The sequence below is a fragment of the Oncorhynchus clarkii genome, chromosome 7 (genome assembly GCF_045791955.1).
Source record: "Oncorhynchus clarkii lewisi isolate Uvic-CL-2024 chromosome 7, UVic_Ocla_1.0, whole genome shotgun sequence".
NCBI lineage: Eukaryota > Metazoa > Chordata > Actinopteri > Salmoniformes > Salmonidae > Oncorhynchus > Oncorhynchus clarkii.
Window position 1 is genome coordinate 77943032 of NC_092153.1, and position 22962 is coordinate 77965993.

At 42.6% G+C, this 22962-nt stretch overlaps 2 protein-coding genes across 3 annotated transcripts in view; both read left to right on the top strand.

Moving 5' to 3' along the window:
• LOC139413878 (biogenesis of lysosome-related organelles complex 1 subunit 1-like) overlaps nt 1-11986 on the top strand; it is a 127262-nt gene extending 115276 nt beyond the window's left edge. Inside the window, exons 2-5 of the mRNA XM_071161711.1 lie at nt 2338-2467; nt 3997-4069; nt 4988-5120; nt 10837-11986. Coding sequence (XP_071017812.1) covers nt 2407-2467; nt 3997-4069; nt 4988-5120; nt 10837-10947 — 378 coding nt within the window. The 5' untranslated portion in view covers nt 2338-2406 and the 3' untranslated portion in view covers nt 10948-11986. The remainder of the gene's footprint in view (nt 1-2337; nt 2468-3996; nt 4070-4987; nt 5121-10836) is intronic.
• Nucleotides 11987-15422: 3436 nt separating this feature from the next.
• Nucleotides 15423-22675, top strand: LOC139414470 (retinol dehydrogenase 7-like). 2 transcript variants are annotated; one of them, XM_071162383.1, is made up of 6 exons: nt 15423-15542; nt 18906-18984; nt 19430-19755; nt 20099-20357; nt 20637-20800; nt 22030-22675. In XM_071162383.1, exons 2-6 carry the CDS (start codon nt 18953-18955, stop codon nt 22248-22250), a joined length of 1002 nt encoding a protein of 333 aa, XP_071018484.1. In that variant the 5' UTR covers nt 15423-15542; nt 18906-18952; the 3' UTR covers nt 22251-22675. The 2 variants fall into 2 exon arrangements, with proteins under 2 accessions (XP_071018484.1, XP_071018485.1); XM_071162384.1 differs by having other exon boundaries at nt 15424-15542; nt 19433-19755.
• The last annotated feature ends 287 nt before the right edge of the window (nt 22676-22962 follow it).

The following is a 22962-nucleotide window of genomic DNA, read 5'->3' on the forward strand; positions in this document are numbered from 1 at the left end:
TGAAGACCTTGAAATGCATTTGTTGTAAGAAACGTGCAATATAAATAAAGTTTGATTTGATTGATGACATTACAGCTGTAGAATATTAATAAACTGTCCATTTCATGAGGACAAGTGCAGTTTTTCCATAAACTTTTAATTGATAACTTGGGACTTTATCACTTGACATATAGTTGTGTTCAAATACCCATTTCATAAAAGGATCCTATAAATCAAGACTGAATGTACCACTCCAAATAAATACTGTGCATTTGAAGATGTGTCTCTGGTCATGTAACTACAATACAGGCTGGATGTATAAACAAAGTCAATTCTGAATGTCAACAGATTTTTAGATTCATTCTCATCAATGACAACATTCTAGAACTGAGTTATCACTCATCTAAGTCTGGTATCCGGGGTAATCTGGTTAATGGTTATATAATTGATTAATTAAGTAGCTCTTTCCTTGTAGAATGTTGACAGCTGTATAGAACTCATTGTTTTGCTAAGATGCTCAAACTTAACTTAAGAGCTACACTCACTGAGACAGGATAAATGTTATCCCTCATGCTGGCCCTGACCAAACAGGTAAGTTGCCCCTCACTATAGCTGCACTTCTCATCATGGCCAGACTGAGAGTGGTCTTCTCCGCACGGCCAGACTGAGAGTGGTCTTCCCCACACGGCCAGACTGAGAGTGGTCTTCTCCACACGGCCAGACAGTGGTCTTCTCCACACGGCCAGACTGAGAGTGGTCTTCTCCACACGGCCAGACTGAGAGTGGTCTTCTCCACATGGCCAGACTGAGAGTGGTCTTCTCCACACGGCCAGACTGAGAGTGGTCTTCTCCACACGGCCAGACTGAGAGTGGTCTTCTCCACACGGCCAGACTGAGAGTGGTCTTCTGCACATGGCCAGACTGAGAGTGGTCTTCTCCCCATGGCCAGACTGAGAGTGGTCTTCTCCACATGGCCAGACTGAGAGTGGTCTTCTCCACACAGCCAGACTGAGAGTGGTCTTCTCATCATGGCCAGACTGAGAGTGGTCTTCTCCACACGGCCAGACTGAGAGTGGTCTTCCCCCCTTTTAATGCTCCTATGCTGATCCTTGAAAAATGCCATAAGGTCTGAAATAGACACCAAAGTCGACATGTTGTACAAACAATTGAATGCTAAGTAATACAAAATGATTGTTTGATCTACTGCTCTGCGAACTAGCTAGCTAAAGTGTAGTCAGTGGCTACTGTAGCTAAAACTGAGAAAGGGGACTGAAGAGGTTCAACACTTTATTCCATTCATGTCAATACAGCACATGGATTCATCATGGATTGGGGACAGGTCTCTGATCGCGATGGTGAATGATAGATGACATTGTCAGTTAGAAATGAGGTGCTGGAGCTTCCTGCTAAATTTGTAGTTTTGCTGCGGCCTTTTCTGTTACTTATTTAGCATTTTTGAGTAAATTGAGGCAAATATATTGATAAAACTGACCTTGTCTGAGAGATAATTACATGGTTATCAAAATGTCCCACCAAGGTAAGCCTAAACCAAACACATACTTAAACACATATAATAAGTGTTTGTAAAATTCACTATAGCTGTGTTCAAATACCCATACTAACAAACTGTATACTACATACTTAATGAGTATACGGTGAACGAACTGTGTTCTTTCAGTCGAGTGTACTACAAACATTAGTGGGCACAGTCAACAGCACAAAGGTCAAGAAGGTAGAGACGACAATACATCACACAAAGCAGCCACAAATGTCAGTAAGAGTGTCCATGTTTGAGTCTTTGAATGAAGAGATTGATATACAATTGTCCAGGGATAAACCAACAAGCGATATATGTTTCAGTAAGATTGGATTCTTTGCATGTACAGTAATGATTGTCAACTGTACTGCAGGGATTGGTATTTATTACTAATTGTTGTGAGTGTAGTGTTAGATGGTTGGGTATTTGTTGTATTTTTTATTATATTATTTATTTAAAATTATTATTTTATTATATACTAGTATGTGGCGGTAATGCAACATTTATTGGATGCCAACCACCGTCAAACCTCATTTAGGCTCCCGAGTGGTGTAGTGGTCTAAGGCACTGCATCTCAGTGCAAGAGGTGGCCACAGTCCCTGGTCCGAATCCAGGTTGTATCACATCTGGCTGTGCCATAGGGCAGTACACAATTGGCCCAGCATCGTCCGGGTTTGGCCGTCATTGTAAGTAAGAATTTCTTCATAATTGACTTGCCTAGTTATATCAAAGTTACATTTAAAAAAGAAGAAGGAGACGAAGAAGATCACGTGGTACAAGTCTCTTCCGCATTGGGCGGTCTCGTGACAACAGCTCTGAGTTCTGATAGCTTTGCTAAATTAAAATATCTCTTGATTAAAACATTCAACTGAACGAACAACAACGTAAAAATGCTTTCTCGTTTATTAAAGGAGCACCAATCGAAGCAGACCGAACGAAAAGAACTTCAAGGTGAGAGGAAAGAAGGTATCGTGTGAAACTGAAGTTGTCTGATTAGCTAGCGATAGTTATGCTAAAACAATACTACTAAATATAGCTAGCTAGCTAATTTGCGAGCAGCAACGTTAAGCTTGTTCTAGTTAAGTTACTTGTGATCCTGAACCTAGACTGACACAAAGGCAGACAACTGTTGAAAATGCATGAGATGGGACAAGTATTGTGAATTTCGTGACTAACTGCATGCTAGCTTATTTTAACTAATAAATGGCCATTCACACCAAGGTCAATAACTAACTATAACGACATATAATACACAACTATAAAACGTTGGCGAGCATCCACACTAGAGGAGAGTGTATTGTTATACAGTAGCCTACACCTGCCAATGAACTTAACAAAACCCGCTATTGCTCGCTGTAGGCCTATGAATAAGGTAACAGACCATTCTGTCCTTCCGGGTGTGTTAGTTGTCATAGTGACTTCTTCCTCCTTATATTGGTCACATTGGTCACATGTACATATTTAGATGGTATTGCAGGTGTAGTGAAATGATTGTGTTCCTAGCTCCAACAGTGCAGTAGTATCTAACAATTCACAACAATACACAAAAATCGCCAGTTGGGTTTCCGATATGCTGCATTATTTTTTTTATTTCACCTTTATTTAATCAAGTAGGCTAGTTTAGAACAAGTTCTCATTTACAACTGCGACCAAATGTTCATACCTAGGCTATAACAACACAATGTAATAATGCATATATTTTTTTTTACAGTAAATGTAATTTCAATAACCCTGTGTTCTGAATGCATGTTTCATTCCCAAATAATACAAATCTGATCGGCAACTATTTGGGTCAGTAATTTGTCATTTCTAGACAGTTTACAAGGTCCAGAAAGGCACATTAGCGACCAGTCAGTGTGTATTTTGTCAGGATGTTATCAGCGTTAACAGATACTATTGGTAAATATGTGCTGTTTGTTGTGGATTATAATTCTCCCAAAATGTCCTAGAATTAATGTTGCCAACAATATGCTCACATGTCTAGTTGCCCAGGCAAGTTTACTGTGCGCTCCTCTCCAAGCAGCCTCGCACACCTAGAACTAAGAACACTTCAATCAAACGCGTTTTTGATTTCATTGGAGGGACAGGGGGAAAAAATCAGTCTGAAAGTGATCCAAAACGATGGCTCTCGTTTTCCACTATTTTTGTAGTTATCGTTGTAGTATGAATGCACCTGTTAACTTGAATTAGATTATAACAATAAAACAGTTCTCATCCTTGATGTGGACGGCCCTTAACTATGGTCCCATCATGCAACGACGACAACAAATTGTATCTGTAGTTCTGTGTTCGTAGAGGAACTCACACTGATGCCCAAAGCTAGCTAGCGCATAACTAAGTAGCCTCAGAAACCAGCTAGCTAGCTTCTCGCGTTGTCTTGACCTGATGGCTAACCAGTTAGCTGCCCATGCTGCCATCTCCAGCGGAGGCAAATTCCATTCACCCATGACATGACAGCTGTTTTCTTTTTCCCTGCATAGAGGGACGTAGACGAGAGGCAATTACTGCTGCCACCTGTCTAACAGAAGCCTTGGTGGACCACCTTAATGTGGGGTAAGAATGCCCTGTTTGTAACTTACCTCTTTTATGTAACCCATTCTATGTCCCATTGGGTTCAAGTCATTCAGCTGTTCAACTCAGCCAATTCAGTTCAAATGGCTTGACACGTGACATATTAGATATTTGTTGTTAACCTGCATTGAAAATGTTTAGCTACCGTCTTCTGTTTGAGTAGCCTTGGCTTATTATAGCATGTTTATAATTGAAGACTGCCTGCAAATTGAACCCTGTGGAGCACTGTCCCAGACACAGATTAAACTTCATCCTGGACTAAAAAGCATTTTTAATGGAGATTCTTAAGTGAGTTGTGTTTTCCAGGCCTAGGCATAATCTGTGCTGGAGAAACTACCCCGTTTGTGTGCTTAGCCTTCAATCACTGTGTTCACCAATGATGGCATGTGACTCCACAGCACAATGTACACTGGTAATATAGAATCGTTATGACAGCAACATAAAGGCCAAACCCAAGAAAAGCATCTTAGTGAGCAACAGTTAGACGTGACCACCATTGTTGTGCCACTACATTATATTGCCGTTAACAAAAAGAGGATAAAGTCAAGTGTAGCAACATTTCTCCCCTCTTTGAGATTTAACATTAAGGAGTTCGTAAGGACATCATTTTACTCTTTTTCAGGAACTGTCAGTCGACTTTCCCTTCAGTTTCCAATATCAAATAGAATGCCTTTGCCCATAAGATGTAAGAAGATCAACATTCTATTGAATAATGGAACTTAGTTAGCTTCCATTCTTGTGCCAAACTTTGCATTCGTTTTCTGATCATCTCCGAACTCTTGTGGCTGATACTGTTGTTATACACATCTATATTGTGTTTATAAAGTCTTGTTGTACGTAACATTGTTTTAACATGTGCTATAGCCCTAGTCATCTTCCAGTTACTGTGTTTAACTCCAGGGTGGCCAAGGCGTATGTGAACCAGAGGAAACTGGACCATGAGGTGAAGACGCTACAGGTGCAGGCCGGCCAGTTCTCCAAGCAGACTGGCCAGTGGATTAGTATGGTGGAAGGCTTCAACCAGGCCCTGAAGGTACACACACACACACACACACACATAACTCAACCCTATATGGTCTTAGATTAGGAACCAACACCTCTAAATCTTTGGTGAGTGGTGGCAGACAACATGTTTGGAGAAGGGATATGGGGTATTTTCCTTCTGCACCCAAATCAAAGGTATCTTTACTATCCCTAGAGACAGAAGTTAGTTTAAACAGTTCCACTCCTTTTTTGATGTATCATGAACTCTGTCACTTATCCAGTGAAACATTCTAACGTTCAAAAGCATTTTAGCCAAGGGTGGGTGGGTGGGTGTGTGTGTATACATACATACAGTGGGGCAAAAAAGTATTTAGTCAGCCACCAATTGTGCAAGTTCTCGCCCTTAAAAACATGAGAGGCCTGTACTTTTCATCATAGGTACACTTCAACTATTCAAAATGAGGGAAAAAAATCCAGAAAATCACATTGTAGGATTTTTTATGGATTTATTTGCAAATTATGGTGGAAAATAAGTATTTGGTCAATAACAAAAGTTTATCTCAATACAAGGTTATATACCCTTTGTTGGCAAACGTTTTCTAAAAAATATATACAATTACAGTAGGCCTCAAGCACATCAATGTATATCTGTGACTCACAGAAAGTTACTGTTCTACCAATACCACTCTTTCTCAGCTGTAAGACAATATCTGTGCTGTGTCTTTGGAGGTAACTGAGGTATGAAGGAAATCCAAACCCTTGTTGTTGAACATCAAACACATTCCCTCCTGGCCTTCTACAATGTCCTGAGAAGCTGGTGCATTATCCTTGTCATATACTGCAAACTGAGAAAAGAAGGTGTCACTAGCCTGAGGGACCTTGGCTTAGTCGGGGGGGGGGGGGGGGGGGGGTGCTTTATTCCCGTCAAAATATCTCTGAGTCATCTCAGTCATGGCTTATTTTTTGCTTTGTCAAGAGGATGACTTTCAGGACATTCTGACAATGAGATGAACCTCCATGTCTGATTCTCATTCATAAAGTTGACAGTACCACCCCCTTGTGGCAGGAAATGGTCATTACCATAGACTCAGTGCATTTGGAAAGTATTCAGACCCCTTCCCCTTTTCCACATTTTGTTACATTACAGCCTTATTCTAAAATGTATTAAATGAACAAATGTCCTCAATCAACACACAATACCCTATAATGACAAAGCGAAAACAGGTTAGAAATGTTCAAAATAAAAAACAGAAACCTTATTCACATAAGTGTTCAGACCCTTTGCTATGAAACTGGAACTTGAGCTCAGGTGCATCCTCTTTCCATTAATCATCCTTGAGATGTTTCTACAACTTGATTGGAGTCCACCTGTGGTATATTCAAGACAGGATTGTGGCGAGGCAAAGATCTGGGGAACGGTACCAAAACATTTCTGCAGCATTGAAGGTCCCCAAGAACACAGTGACCTCTATCATTCTTAAATGGAAGAAGTTTGAACCACCAAGACTCTTCCTAGAGCTGGCCGCCAAGCTGAGCAATCAGGGGAGAAGGGCCTTGGTCAGGGAGGTTACCAAGAATCAGATGGTCACTCTGACAGAGCTCCAGAGTTCCTCTGTGGAGATGGGAGAACCTTCCAGAAGGACAACCATCTCTGCAGCACTCCACCAATCAGGCCTTTATGGTAGAATTGCCAGACGGAAGCCTCTCCTCAGTAAAAGGCACATGACAGCCCCCTTGGAGTTATCCAAAGGACTGTCAGACCATGAGAAACAAGATTGAACTCTTGTAATGTCTGGAGGAACCCTGGCACCATCCCTACGGTGAAGCATGGTGGTGGCAGCATCATGCTGTGTGGATGTTTTTCATCTGCAGGGACTGGGAGTCTAGTCAGGATCGAGGGAAAGATCAAAGGAGCAAAGTACAGCGAGATCCTTGATTTAAAAACCTGCTCCAGAGCACTCAGGACCTCAGACTGGGGTGACGGTTCACCTTCCAAGAGGACAATGACCCTAAGCACACAGCCAAGACAAGTCTCTGAATGTCCTTGAGTGGCCCAAACAGAGCCCGGACTTCAACCCGATCGAACATCTCTGGAGAGACCTGAAAATAGCTGTGCAGCGACGCTTCCCATCCAACATGACAGAGCTTGAGAGGATCTGCAAAGAACAATGGGAGAAACCCCCCCCAAATACAGGTGTGCCAAGCTTGTAGCGTCATACCCAAGAAGACTTGAATATAAAATCGCTTCCAAAGTGGCTTCAACACTGAGTAAAGGGCCTGAGTACTTACGTAAATGTGATGTTTCAGTTTATGTTAATACATTTGCAAAACATTTGAACCTGTTTTTAATTTGTTATTATTGTGTTATTGTGTGTAGATTGAGGCTAAATAAATTAATTTAATTCATTTTAGAATAAGGCTGTAACATAACAAAAGCAATACTTTTCGAATGCACTGTATACTGTATTTAGATATAAAGTGCCTTCAGAAACTATTCACACCCGTTGACTTTTTCCACGTTTTGTTGTGTTACAGCCTAAATTTAAAATGGATAAAATGTAAAAGGAAAAAAAGAAAATAATTGCAAAGTATTATTATTTTTTTTTTCATCACAATACCCCAGAATGTCAAAGTGGAACTTTATTTTTCAACATTTTTACAAATTAATAATAAATGCTGAAATGTCTTTAGTCAATAAGTATTCCACACCCGTTGTTCTGGTAAGTCTAAAAAAAAATAGTTTAACCAGTCACATAATAAGTTGCATGGATTCTGTGTGCAATAATAGTGTTTAACATAATTTTTGAATGACTACATAATCTCTGTACCCCACACATACTGCAAGGTCCCTCAGTGAATTTCAAACACAGATTCAACCACATCTCTACATGAAAATGGCGCTGGAGGGGATGGCTGCCGTTTTATGAGCTCTTGACCAATTGCGCTATTGAGTGTTTTTTATTTTTTGCATTGTTTGTAACTTATTTTGTCTCTTATGACTGAAAATAGCTTTTGGTTATCAGAACAGCGATTACTCACCTCAAACTGGTATGTCTATTTGTCAGTAACAGCTGGTGCGCAATGTCTAATATTGAGGAAGTTTCAAGGTATTGCTTGCCTGAGGTAGAGTACCTCATGATAAGCTGTAGACCACACTATCTACCAAGAAAGTTTTCATCTATATTTTTCGTAGCTGTCTATTTCCCACAACAAACTGATGCTGGCACTAAAGCCGCACTCAACGAGCTGTATAAGGCCATAAGCAAACTTGAAAATGCTTTTCCAGAAGCGCCGCTCCTAGTGGCCGGGGACTTTCATGCATTGAAACTTACATCCGTTTTACCTCATTTCTACCAGCATGTTACATGTGCAACCAGAGGGGGGAAAAAACTCTAGACCACCTTTACTCTACACACAGAGACACATACAGCTCTCCCTCACACTCCATTTGGCAAATCTGACCATAATTCTATCCTCCTGATTCCTGCTTACAAGCAAAAAATATGGAAGTACCAGTGACTCGCTCAATACGGAAGTGGTCAGGAAACGCAGATGCTGCGCTACAGTACTGTTTTGCTATCACAGACTGGAAAATGTTCCGGGATTCAGGAGTTTACCACCTCAGTCACCGGCTTCATCAATAAGTGGATTGATCAGTCGTCCCCACGTACATATCCCAACCAGAAGCCATGGATTACAGGCAACATCTGCACAGCGCTAAAGGCTAGACCTGCTCCTTTCAGGGAACTGGACAGTAATCCGGACGCTTATAAGAAATCACGCTATGCCCTCATATGCCTTTCATGCTTGCTTCAAGGCAAGCAACACTGAAGCATGCACGAGAGCACTAGCTGTTCTGGACGACTATGATCACTCTCTCCGTAGCCGATATGAGCAAGACCTTTTAAACAGGTCAACATTCACAAGGATTACCAGGAAGTGTAGTTAGAGCATGCATGGAACAACTAGCAATTGTTTTCACTGACATTTTCAACCTCTCCCTGACCGAGTCTGTAATATCTACATGTTTTAAGCAGACCACCATAGTCCCTGTGCCCAAGAAAGCGAAGATAACCTGCCTAAATGACTACTGCCCCGTAGTCGGTAGCCATGAAGTGCTTTGAAAGGCTAGTCATGGCTCACATCAACACCATCATCCCAGAAACCCTAGACCATTCCAATTTGGATACCGCCCCAACAGATCCACAGATGATGCAATCTCTATTGCACTCCACAATGCCCTTTCTCACCTGGACAAAAGGAACACCTATGTGAGAATGCTGTTCATTGACTACAGCTCAGTATTCAACACCATAGTGCCCACAAAGCTCATCACTAATCTAAGGACCCAGGGACTAAACACCTCCCTCTGCAACTGGATCCTGGACTTCCTGACGTGCTGCCTCCAGGTGCTAAGGGTATGCAGGGTAGCCTAGTGGTTAGAGTGTTGGACTAGTAACCGGAAGGTTGCGAGTTCAAACCCCCGAGCTGACAAGGTACAAATCTGTCGTTCTGCCCCTGAACAGGCAGTTAACCCACTGTTCCTAGGCTGTGATTGAAAATAAGAATTTGTTCTTAACTGACTTGCCTAGTTAAATAAAGGTTTAAAAAAACACCTCTGTCCCTTCCTGTACTCCCTGTTCACCCACGACTGCGTAGCCAAGCACCACTCCAACACCATTAACACCACAACAGTGGTAGGTCTGATCACCAACAACGATAAGATGGCCTATAGGGAGGTCAGAGACATGGCAGTGTGGTGCCAGGACAACAACCTCTCCCTCCAACATAATTAAAGACAAAGGAGCTGATCGTGGACTACAGGAAAAGGAGGGCCGAATGCGCCCCCTTCACATCAACACGGCTGTAGTGGAGCCAGTTGTGCGTTTCAAGTGTCCACATCACCAAGACAGTCATGAAGAGGGCACGACAACACCTTTTTCCCCCCAGGAGACTGAAAAGATTTGGCATGGGTCCCCCAGATCCTCAAAAGTTCTACAGCTGGACCCTGACCGGTTGCATCACCGTCTGGTATGGAAACTGCTCTGCATCCAACCGTAAGACGCTACACAGGGTAGTGCGTACAGCCCAGCCCAGTACATCACTGGAGCCAAGCTTCCTGCCAACCAGGACCTCTATACCAGTGGTGGAAAAAGTACTCAAAATGTAAAGATACTTGGGGGGATAAAAATAAACCGAATAGAGCTAAGCACTGGAAATTCCTAGAGAAAATTGGTTGTCTGCTTTTCAACAGACACTGGGAGGCACATTCACCTTTCAGCAGGACAATTACCTAAAACACAAGGCCAAATCTACACTGGAGTTGCTTACCAAGAAGACATTGAATGTTCCCGAGTGGCCTAGTTAGGGTTTGGCTGTCTAGCTATGATCAACAACCAACTTGACAGAACTTCAAGAATTTTAGAAATAATAATGTACAAATATTGTTCAGTCCATGTGGGGGACTCTGGGATTTGAGTGTTTTTGTAACTGCTGTTTCCTGCTATCTAGAGCCTTAAATTACAACAGCTGTTGTTTACGAAGCAAGTGATGAATAAAATTAGATTCTATTTGATCCTATGGTTCTAAGATTAACTTAGCCTTAAGATACTTTTGAGAAACCGGACCCTGGTCATTACCAGAATAACTAAAACAGTTATGCATTTGTAATCTATCTGTGTAGGCTACTTATTCATGTTTAGTTCTAACCCTTCCCATTGTATCTTTAGCTTTGGCTCCTAACCTTTTATCTTTCTTTTGACCAGGAAATCGGTGATGTGGAGAACTGGGCTCGCAGTATTGAGATGGATATGAGAACCATCGCCACAGCTCTGGAGTACGTACACAAGGGGCAGCTCACATCAGCCTCTTCATAGACACTCTGAACCTAAACCCAGAACTGATGGATTGCTGCTAGCGTTGGTAGATGAACACTCTCACTGTGAAAGAGGGGGTGGATTCACAGCGGATACCACAATTCTGGACCCAAAATCCTGATAAGCCATCTATCTCAAAGGACGATACGTGGGTTCAGACATGACTACGGCTTTAAGGCTCTTTCCAGTGTTCATGAGTGACACATTGTGTTACAGTAGGTATGTCTATGGACAAATAAACCTTATTGATCAGAGCATCTTAAGTCCCATCGGCAATGTTGTTTTGTTAACAACTCTTGTATTGTTATAGGTCTATATAGGTCTATACCACACCTTGTGGTGGAAATATCTAACTGTCCTCCTACTATGTGTAATAATGGGCCATAACCTCACATCTGGTCCATGTGAATGTAGCAACACTCCTAATAATAAGGATTTAGCCGTTCACACAAACATTATTTCGCCAGTGAGTTGATCAGTGTGGGAGAACGAGGCAAAGCATATCTAACAAATCAATTTTTTTACGATCTTCTCCTGCGAATATGAATAGTTCAGATTGGGGTGCTAGTCTCTCTAAATTTATTAAATTTCCCTATTCCCATGGAGGATGAACAGGACAGCTAGCTGACACGGAACTCAAATTTTTCTGCATTCATCAAAGTCCCATCAGGTAGCCTGATTTCAGATGTGTCCATGTTAACAGGATTTTTTTGGGGGGGAAATCGTCTTCTTGTAAAAGCATGTAAACATTTTGAAATCAAATGATTATGTTAATTGGACTATGTGCACAGAACTGTACTCATTCATGTCAGTCTGGGTTAGCAAGGCTAGCTACCTCTACCCTGTGTAATAAATGCTAATAAATGCTAGGCTAGCTACCTCTACCCTGTGTAATAAATGCTAATAAATGCAAGGCTAGCTACCTCTACCCTGTGTAATAAATGCTAGGCTAGCTACCTCTACCCTGTGTAATAAATGCTAATAAATGCTAGGCTAGCTACCTCTACCCTGTGTAATAAATGCGACGGTAACATCTCAAGTCTCTTGCTTCTTGAAAACCTTTTGGATCATGTATGTTCCTCTTCAGTTAATAATTCTCATCTACTGTATGTCTTGTAGCCTGATGTTGTCTGTTTACGCTATCGTGCCAACTCATTGTTATGTCTTAACACATTGACGGCAATGGAGTTGGTAAACCCACAAACAGATCTGGGGGACTAGGCCATATGTCTTGTCTACAAGAGGAAACATACTTGTCTGTTAACTTTCATGTTTTATTGTGATGCTTCTCTTTTCTTGAATGAAGACATCAAGTGGCGGACAAACTCTGACATTTGTATTATTGTTGGGTTGTGGAATCCAGATAGATACCAGTTAATCCAGCTACAGAACAAAGTAAAGCAACGATAGAAAGATACCAGTTAATCCAGCTACAGAACAAAGTAAAGCAACGATAGAAAGATACCAGTTAATCCAGCTAATCCAGCTACAGAACACAGTAAAGCAACGATAGAAAGATACCACTTAATCCAGCTACAGAACACAGTAAAGCAACGATAGAAAGATACCACTTAATCCAGCTACAGAACACAGTAAAGCAACGATAGAAAGATACCAGTGAATCCAGCTACAGAACAAAGTAAAGCAACGATAGAAAGATACCAGTTAATCCAGCTAATCCAGCTACAGAACACAGTAAAGCAACGATAGAAAGATACCACTTAATCCAGCTACAGAACACAGTAAAGCAACGATAGAAAGATACCAGTTAATCCAGCTACAGAACAAAGTAAAGCAACGATAGAAAGATACCACTTAATCCAGCTAATCCAGCTACAGAACACAGTAAAGCAACGATAAAAAGATACCAGTTAATCCAGCTACAGAACACAGTAAAGCAACGATAGAAAGATACCAGTTAATCCAGCTACAGAACACAGTAAAGCAACGATAGAAAGATACCAGTTAATCCAGCTACAGAACAAAGTAAAGCAACGATAGAAAGATACCAGTTAATCCAGCTAATCCAGCTACAGAACACAGTAAAGCAACGATAGAAAGATACCAGTTAATCCAGCTAATCCAGCTACAGAACAAAGTAATGTTGCGTCACAAGGCATTGGAGCTCAATCACATTCTTGTTTGGTAACCACTCTCTTTCATAAATTCTGACATGACGTTTGTGTTGTTGCAATGGACAAATTGATCTAAAATACAACAAGAATCTCAACCTTAGGTGATGAGCCCAACTAACTTTTACCAGAGTTTTGTCACACAACACAATGCCACAGATGTCTCAAGTTTCAGAGAGCGTTCAATTGGCATGCTGACTGCAGAAATGTCCACCAGAGCTGTTTCCAGAGAATTTAATGTTAATTTCTAAACCCTAAGCCGCCTCAAATGTTGTTTTAGGGAATTTTGCTGTACGTTCAACCGGCCTCACAACCGCAGACCACGTGTATGGCGTCGCGTGTGCGAGCAGTTTGCTGATGTCAACAGAGTGGTGGGCCCTCGGTGATGCGTTGGGCTGACCGGGCCCTCGGTGATGCGTTGGGCTGACCGGGCCCTCGGTGATGCGTTGGGCTGACCGGGCCCTCGGTGATGTGTTGGGCTGACCGGGCCCTCAGTGATGCGTTGGGCTGACCGGGCCCTCGGTGATGCGTTGGGCTGACCGGGCCCTCGGTGATGTGTTGGGCTGACCGGGCCCTCGGTGATGCGTTGGGCTGACCGGGCCCTCGGTGATGCGTTGGGCTGACCGGGCCCTCGGTGATGCGTTGGGCTGACCGGGCCCTCGGTGATGTGTTGGGCTGACCGGGCCCTCGGTGATGCGTTGGGCTGACCGGGCCCTCGGTGATGCGTTGGGCTGACCGGGCCCTCGGTGATGTGTTGGGCTGACCGGGCCCTCGGTGATGCGTTGGGCTGACCGCACCACCCTCTGGAGAGCAATGCGGTTGCGGACGGTTCTGTTGCCGTACCAGGCGGTGATACAGTCTGACAGGATGCTCTCAATTGTGCTATGTTACATACTGACAGTTACATAATGAAAGTCTAGTGGTAGATGTACATTTTCCATGGATTGGTCTTGACATGAACTAATCATTTTTTTTGTTTTTAAATCACATAAATGTATGTCCAGAATTTAGTGGTCCCTGAATGTATTGCAGTTACTGGGCCCATAATTCCTTCTTCCCACCTGTCTTTATTCCCAACACACACACAGTCCATGTACACACACACACACACACACAGTCCATATACACACACACAGTCCATGTACACACACATGTACACACACACACAGTCCATGTACACACACATGTACACACACACACAGTCCATGTACACACACATACACACACGCACACAGTACACACACACAGTCCATGTACACACACACACAGTCCATGTACACACATACACACACACACACATACACACACACATACACACAGTCCATGTACACACATACACACACACACCAGTCCATGTACACACACATACACACACACCAGTCCATGTACACACACATACACACACACACCAGTCCATGTACACACACATACACACACACACAGTCCATGTACACACACACACACACACAGTCCGATGTACACACACACACACACACAGTCCATGTACACACACACACACATACACACAGTCCATGTACACACACATACACATACACACACACACACACACACACATACACACAGTCCGATGTACACACACACAGTCCATGTACACACACATACACACACACACAGTCCATGTACACACACACACACACACAGTCCGATGTACACACACACACACACACAGTCCATGTACACACACACACACAGTCCGATGTACACACACACACACACACAGTCCGATGTACATACACACACACACAGTCCATGTACACACACACACACACACAGTCCGATGTACATACACACACAGTCCATGTACACACACACACACACACACAGTCCGATGTACACACACACACACACACACACACAGTCCATGTGCACACACACACAGTCCATGTACACACACATACACATACACACACACACACACACACACAGTCCATGTACACACACATACACATACACACACACACACACACAGTCCATGTACACATACACACAGTCCTTGTACACACACACACACACAGTCCATGTACACACACATACACATACACACAGTCCATGTACACACATATACACACACACACACACACACACACACACACACACAGTCCATGTACACACACACACACACACATACACACACACACACAGTCCATGTACACACACATACACACACACAGTCCATGTACATACACACACACACACACACACAGTCCATGTATACACACACACACATACACACAGTCCATGTATACACACACACACATACACACAGTCCATGTTTACACACAGTTTGCAGATTGTCTTATAGGATAAACTACAGGGATAAAGCTCTTTCTCTGCCAGTCACACAGAGTGACACAACACAGGCTCCAGGGACCAAACTGTTACTGTCAGAGACAGAGAGAGAGAAGAGGAGGTAGACCTGAGCCTACAGTAAACCACTGACAGGTAGGTTGGCATTTTCATTTCAGGGATAAGGTAGGTTGGCAGTTTATTTCTAACATAATCATCAGATAATTCAAACTGAATTACATTGAATGCATTTTTGAAGTGATGCATGTAAATTGCTAACCAATCTTTCAAACTTTAAAGTATTGTTAGATATGTGGTTCTGGTGCATGACGTGTCCATTGTAATATATTATTATTTATTATTGAGTTATTTACATGAATGTTAAGCTCTAAATGGACTAGGCTTTCTAAGAGTTTGCACTGATTTGCAAATGTTATTATCCAGAGGGGAGAGGAGTAAATAAGGACAATTTCATATGCTCAGCTTTGTCATGTGGCTCGGCGATATGGCCTAAAAGTTCTTATCTCCATTTGTTGTTGTTGTTATGCCATTTCTAAATAAGCTTTGTTTGTACAATTAAAGGTCAAATACACTGCTTTTCAAACAATCAGCAATAATCTAATGAATTCAGGGGTTGTAAAATTTATACATAGGCTAAATATAAGCCTTCCACAACCATAAGACCTACTAACAATTACAAATAGTTTTAAACCTTTTTTTTTGTTGCAATAATCACAGATCTGACTTTCAAGACTGTTTATGAAAATAACCTTTTTGTTACAAACACAGCCTGAACCGTGCATAATGCACATGCGCTAATAATGACTGACTAAAGCAGGTATTTATATAGAAAATGTCTCCTAAACAATAATCTCAAGCACAAGCCCACGTGCTAGTGAGTAGCCAGCTAATCTTTGTTATCCGACTTGGATCTATCTGCTAGCTAACAAGGTGGAACAGTTGAATTGTTATGAACACACCCTTCTGTCTGTCTCCAACGGTTTCAACAGCATGCTAGCCTGTCCACTTTGTCAATTGTTGAAATCTTATTTCTCAGAATGAGAACATGCCAATTCCTTGTATAATTGTATTTTATGCTTATTGCTCATTTATAAAAACACAGATTAGACCACTAGTATAACAGTCGTTTGGCTAAAATGCTGCTAGCGGTACGTGGTACCTCAATGCAGCGTGCGACAAACTTAGCATTACTTTTCCAGAATCAATGTTCATTGATACTCCCGTTTTAGTAGTGTTTGCTCTGCTCTCAAGCTGAGGAGACGGTACAATAATGTACAATAATGTCTCACTGTGTCTTGTTGTCCATATGACCCATTCTGTTGGACCAAACCTGAAATGCAAATAGCTAGTTGAAACCATTTGTCAGAGAAGGGGGAGGGGCTTGTTGTGTATGGCATTGGGAGGGGCTTGGTGTGAGTGGCAGGGGGCGGGGCCTGGTGTGTGTGGCTTGGTGTGAGTAACAGGGGGAGGGGCTTGTTGTGTATGGCATTGGGAGGGGCTTGGTGTGAGTGGCAGGGGGCGGGGTCTGGTGTGTGTGGCTTGGTGTGAGTAACAGGGGGAGGGGCTTGTTGTGTATGGCATTGGGAGGGGCTTGGTGTGAGTGGCAGGGGGCGGGGCCTGGTGTGTGTGGCTTGGTGTGAGTAACAGGGGGAGGGGCTTGGTGTGAGTAGCAGGGGTAGGGGCTTGGTGTGTGGCAGGGGGAGGGGCTTGGTGTGTGGCAGGGGGAGGGGCTTGCTGTGAGTGGCAGGGGGAGCGGCTTGGTGTGAGTGGCAGTGGGAGGGGCTTGATGTGTGTGTGTAAATGGGAAGGGCTTGGTGTGTGTGTGTAAATGGGAGGGGCTTGGTGTGTGTGTGTAAATGGGAGGGGCTTGGTGTGTGTGTGTGTAAATGGGAGGGGCTTGGTGTGTGTGTGTAAATGGGAGGGGCTTGGTGTGTGTGTGTAAATGGGAAGGTGTTCACAGCACAGGAGATGAGACCAAAAAGACCATGCAATTAAATTACTGATAAATTCTTTGAGGGAAGAAATGTACTTGCTACGATTGTGATATGGGGCGGCAGGGTAGCCTAGTGGTTAGAGCATTGGACTAGTAACCGAAAGGTTGTAAGTTCAAATCCCAGAGCTGACAAGGTAAAAATCTGTCGTTCTGCCCCTGAACAGGCAGAACAGTAGGCCGTCATTGAAAATAAGATTTTGTTCTTAACTGACTAGTTAAATAAAGGTAAATGTTGTCTCACCTATGTTACGATTAATTCACTAATTGTAAGTCGCTCTGGATAAGAGTATCTCCATCACACTAGATACTGTCCCCTCGCCATCACACTAGTTACTGTCCCCTTGCCATCACATATCAGAGATGTGATGATTGAAATCGGTCGGCCTATGTGATGTACATTTAATGAGTGATTTTATGGCTAACATACTGTAGTTACAGGTGTACCAGGCAATATCCCCTCCTACAGGTGTTCTTATTGGTGTGTTTGTGTCTGTATCTGTGTCTGTGTCTTTGTCTGTACCCCCAAAATCCTCCTTGGTCCTCCGTGCACCTTTGATTACATACAGTATGTCCCTTTCTTCCGTGTGATCCCAGGATGTCCCAATCTATTCCACCCGAGGCTTAATAAGTTTGCCGGGAGGCTAATAGGTTTTGAGAGGCTTAAATAGCTTGAAGAGAGGCAATGGGTTTTTGCTACAAAACAATCAAAGCCCTGCCTTAAACCCCTATCCTCGTTCCAGTGCCTCTTTGTTTCATAAGATCTATAAGAGCCTTATCCCAAGACTCCTCATGTGCTCTAAAGAAACCAACTGCCCAAATTATGCATATCATTCTTTAAATACCTCACTGGAAAGCCCAAAAACACGTGTTTTAAGATGTCAGATTCAACTGATCCTTGTCAAAATAGGCCATCTGGTAAAGTGTATTCCAGATTCCACTGAGTTGTTATTTTTGGGGGCTTTCACTGGATGTTTGGGTTTTAGTCCATTTTCTTTAAAGGATAAAATTATGAAAATGTTCCCCTTTTTCATCAAAGATTTTACAATGATTTGTAAAGTCTTCTGCTGTCATGATGAAAAATAAAACTTTAGCCAAGTGTCAGATAACATTTGAGATAATGTCAGTGCCTTTTTTTGGATTCTCCATGACGTTGAGCCCCCCCAAATTACACCCTATTCCCTATATAGTGCACTAGTTTTAACCAGAGTCATATGGCCCCTGGTCAACAGTAGCGCACTATATAGGGTGCCATTTGGGACACAAACAAGGTCCGGGGGAGGGCGCCGCAACGTCATGGAGAATCCGAAAAAGGCAAACAAACATGTATCTGGCAATAACCACTTTAGTGAATATTTACATAAATAAGCACAGAGATATAGGAGCTGATCAGCATACAATGTTACAAGAGGACATGTAGACTACAGTGACAGGTTTGACTGAACGACTTGCTCAGGTAGCGTTGACAACATTTTGTAATGTGTGTTATTTCCTAACACTTCCTGCAGGGATTAATTTTTCTACACCTCCATAAAATCCTCTCCCAGACCTCATCATGGATATTGATTCTGTGTACGAGTATTTAGGGTAAGATTTAATCATTCCATTTAACTCCTAGGATGTTCTTTTGGAAATAAGCCTATGTAAACCCGCATGAAAACACCCACTCACTTTTCAATCAATGTCATAAGAATGTCAAAATATCTGCATGAAATTCTATCAATGTCATATTTCAACGTAGCTGATGTTGAACATCCATGTATTTTATAATTTTTCATTTGCAAAAAAGAAGCCATCTACATACCTACAGTTTTCTGTCTCATTTCAAGCACAAACCAACGATTCAGGGACTTCAAGGTTTGGTTTGGCTTCAAAGTGGATTTCATCTTTGTTGTCAACTCAATCAAATACCATCCAAACGTAGATGTTGATTTGATGTTAATGTAAGGTCTTTGCCCGGTGTGATGCTAAAGAAAAACATCAACATCCTATTTCACCCTACAACCTCCCACTGTGCTCTCCTCTTCCCCAGTAGGGATAATCTATGGCTGTATGGCATTTCTACCTTCGTGGTTCTGTGGACGCTAGGCTGGCTGTACAGAGACAGTCTGGAGATAGAGGATATCAAGGAGAAGTATGTGTTTGTGACGGGCTGTGACTCTGGCTTCGGGAACTTGCTCTGTAAGAGGCTAGACCGACGGGGGTTCAGGGTGATAGCTGGGTGTCTGACAGACAAAGGGGCTGATGATCTGAAGAGGGCGACTGGGCCGTACCTGAAGACGGTTCTCCTAGACGTGACGAGCACCGGCAGTATACAGAAAGCTATGGAGTACACCAAGCAGGAGGTTGGAGATAACGGTGAGAAACCATCTGGGTTTATGTTACTCACTGCTAGGGCCAGGAGTTTTTTCTACCTATATTCCTGACTAGTAACTCTGTTTCCTAGCTGTAACCTATCCTGGTCTGGTCAGAGAGGCCCTAAGGTTGTAACCTATCCTGGTCTGGTCAGAGAGGCCCTAAGGCTGTAACCTATCCTGGTCTGGTCAGAGAGGCCCTAAGGCTGTAACCATGACTCAAACAGCAGTTGTGTCAAATAAAACAGATGCATGTGACTTGAAATACACAGTGAATACAAAGCTGAAAACATTTCTGACTAAATAATAACAATATCTTCATATTTCTCTCTCTCGTCCTCTCCCAGGACTGTGGGGTATCGTGAACAACGCGGGGCGCTCTCTGCCCATGGGTCCCACAGAGTGGATGAGGATGGAGGACTATACCAGTACCCTGAAGGTCAACATGACGGGGGTGATAGAGATGACCCTCACCTTCCTGCCCCTCATCAAACAGGCCCAGGGGAGGATTGTCAACGTGGCCTCAGTGCTGGGTAGGGTGGCGGCTAACGGAGGGGGATACTGCATCTCTAAGTTCGCTGTGGAGTCCTTCTCAGACTGCCTCAGGTAGGCTACTATAGTTAGTTTGGATCTTTGTAAGCCCACAATGCAGGCTAATTATTCCAGGTACTATCACAACAACATATAGTAGTCATCACGAAGCTCAATTCAACCAAACCCATATTGTGGTATTTACCTTTCATAGATTATTATAGTCTGCTTTAATCTACTGTATTTCACTGAGCTACAATTTCCAATAATACAAAATTATACAATGTTAAAGAGCAACATAGTGTCTTTAGAGAATGTATGCCAACCAAGCATTGATGTCTACATTTTCCAAAGGAGGGATATCCACTACTTTGGGATCAAGGTGTGCATCATTGAACCAGGTTTCTTTAAGACAGCGGTTACCAGTCTGGATCCCATTGAGAGAGAGCTGCATCGCCTGTGGAACCAGCTCACACCTGAAGTAAAGGCCAGCTATGGAGACAAATACCTGGATAAGTGTAAGCAGCAGTAGAAGTGGTAGTGGTGGTAGTAGTAGTAGTAGCAGCAGCAGCAGTAGAAGTGGTAGTGGTGGTAATAGTAGTAGTAGCAGCAGCAGTAGAAGTGGTAGTGGTGGTAGTAGTAGTAGCAGTAGTGGTAGCAGTAGAAGTGGTGGTAGTAGCAGTAGAAGTGGCAGTGGTGGTAGTAGTAGCAGTAGAAGTGGTGGTAGTAGCAGTAGAAGTGGTAGTGGTGGTGGTAGTAGCAGTAGAAGTGGTAGTGGTGGTGGTAGTAGCAGTAGAAGTGGTAGTGGTGGTGGTAGTAGCAGTAGAAGTGGCAGTGGTGGTAGTAGCAGCAGTAGAAGTGGTGGTAGTAGTAGTAGAAGTGGTAGTAGCAGCAGTAGAAGTGGTGGTAGTAGCAGTAGAAGTGTTAGTGGTGGTGGTAGCAGCAGCAGCAGTAGCAGTAGAAGTAGCAGAAGAAGAATGTCATCTGTCGGATGAGACATTGGAATAAACCACGGTCCTGTCCTTCACACACAGGTTAAAACCAGGGGTGGAACCGGTTCAGGGAACATAACCCCATTTTTGGGGGGAGGAATCAAATCAGAACTGGGGACGAAAGTTATCTCTATACTGTTATGGAACAGAATTATTAAAAAGCGTGGGAGACAGTTAATGTTCTTTGATAATAATTTTAAAAAAAAATTGGGGGGGGGGGTTATATTTGAAAGTAATGTCAAGCTAAATGTAAAAAAAACTTTTAACGATTTCAGGAGGTTTAAAAAAAGAACAGAAAATAACAATAGAAACTGGTCCAGAACTTCATTTTACTGGTCGGAACAGTGGAATGGCATGAACAAAAATTATAGTTCTGTTCAGAACGAAACGATTGGAAAATAATTTGTTCCAACCCCTGGTTAAAACCTCTAGTCTTGTTTAAACGATTAGAAAATAATTTGTTCCAACCCCTGGTTAAAACCTCTAGTCTTGTTTAAGTGTCAATGGAATTTGCTGCTAAATCTCATTAGTAGAAAATCCCATTGACATTTGTTTCAAGACTATACGTAGTATTACCATCCTGGCTATCATGCTACATCCAGTTTATCGTCCAATTGGTTTTTGGCTTCAACCTGTCTCCTCTTCACTTCTTTTCTCCTCTTCTCTCCTCTGTAGTCCTCCCATTGGCCGTACAAATTCCTAACAGTTTTAACAATATCCTCTCTCCCCCCCCCCCCCCTCCCCAACCGATCCAGACATCCAAATCCAACGGTTGATCATGAATGCATCTTGTGACTCTGACCTGAGTAAAGTGACTAGCTGTATGGAGCATGCCTTGATGTCTTCCTACCCCCGAACCCGCTACAGTGCCGGCTGGGACGCCAAGTTTGGATGGATCCCTCTCTCTTACATGCCATCCTGTGTCATCGATATTGGGCTGAAACTGGTGATGCCACGTCCTGCTAAGAGTGTGTAGAGTTGCATTTAAAATAGTTAATACGATACAATACAATACATAATGCAATACAATCCTATACTAAAGTATATTGTTTTGAGTTTAAACGTACAGAATGTAGAGTAGTCTACACAATTTTACCTGGAAAACGTAATTCAATGCATTTCTTTACAGGCCTACTGTCGGTGTTTTGAAGCTAGATTATATCCTAGAGTTATGAAAGAAAACAACATGGAATATTTGAATAGTTATGTTTGGGAACCCACTGTGCCTTTTTTGTCACCATTATTTATGTTGCTTAATTTCAAGCAATATTTAAAGTTTTACAGGCAAAAGCTTTATTACCTACAACAAGCAGTTTGAACATCGTTCAATAAGGCTGAAAGAACTGATGTCCATTATTATGAACACAAATAATAAAATGAGACCAATTCATGATTTTCAAAGCTCATCGTCTCATTGTCAGCCTGTTAGGATTTCTCCCCACTGTGAGTTGGTCAAAGTATTTCAAAACATAGCCTATAGGAACCACATCGGTCTGTTGATTCAACCAAACAGTTCATCGTACAGTATGTCTGCTCTGCTCTGTAGCCTCTGCCTAAATCGGTTCATTGTAAACAAAGTGACATGTTGGTTAATGGTTACATGATGCAGATACTTGAGTATTTGAATACATTACATATTTGGCATCAAACCTTGTGTTTGTCATCTGCCAGAATATGCCATGTCTTCA

Bases quoted from the DNA above. Each gene is read 5' to 3' on its own strand.
- LOC139414470 (XM_071162383.1), top strand. From the start codon at position 18,953: ATGGATATTGATTCTGTGTACGAGTATTTAGG. The intron at 18,985-19,429 runs GTAAGATTTAAT...CCTCTTCCCCAG, and splicing joins TCTGTGTACGAGTATTTAGG to TAGGGATAATCTATGGCTGT. The intron at 20,801-22,029 runs GTAAGCAGCAGT...CAACCGATCCAG, and splicing joins AGACAAATACCTGGATAAGT to ACATCCAAATCCAACGGTTG.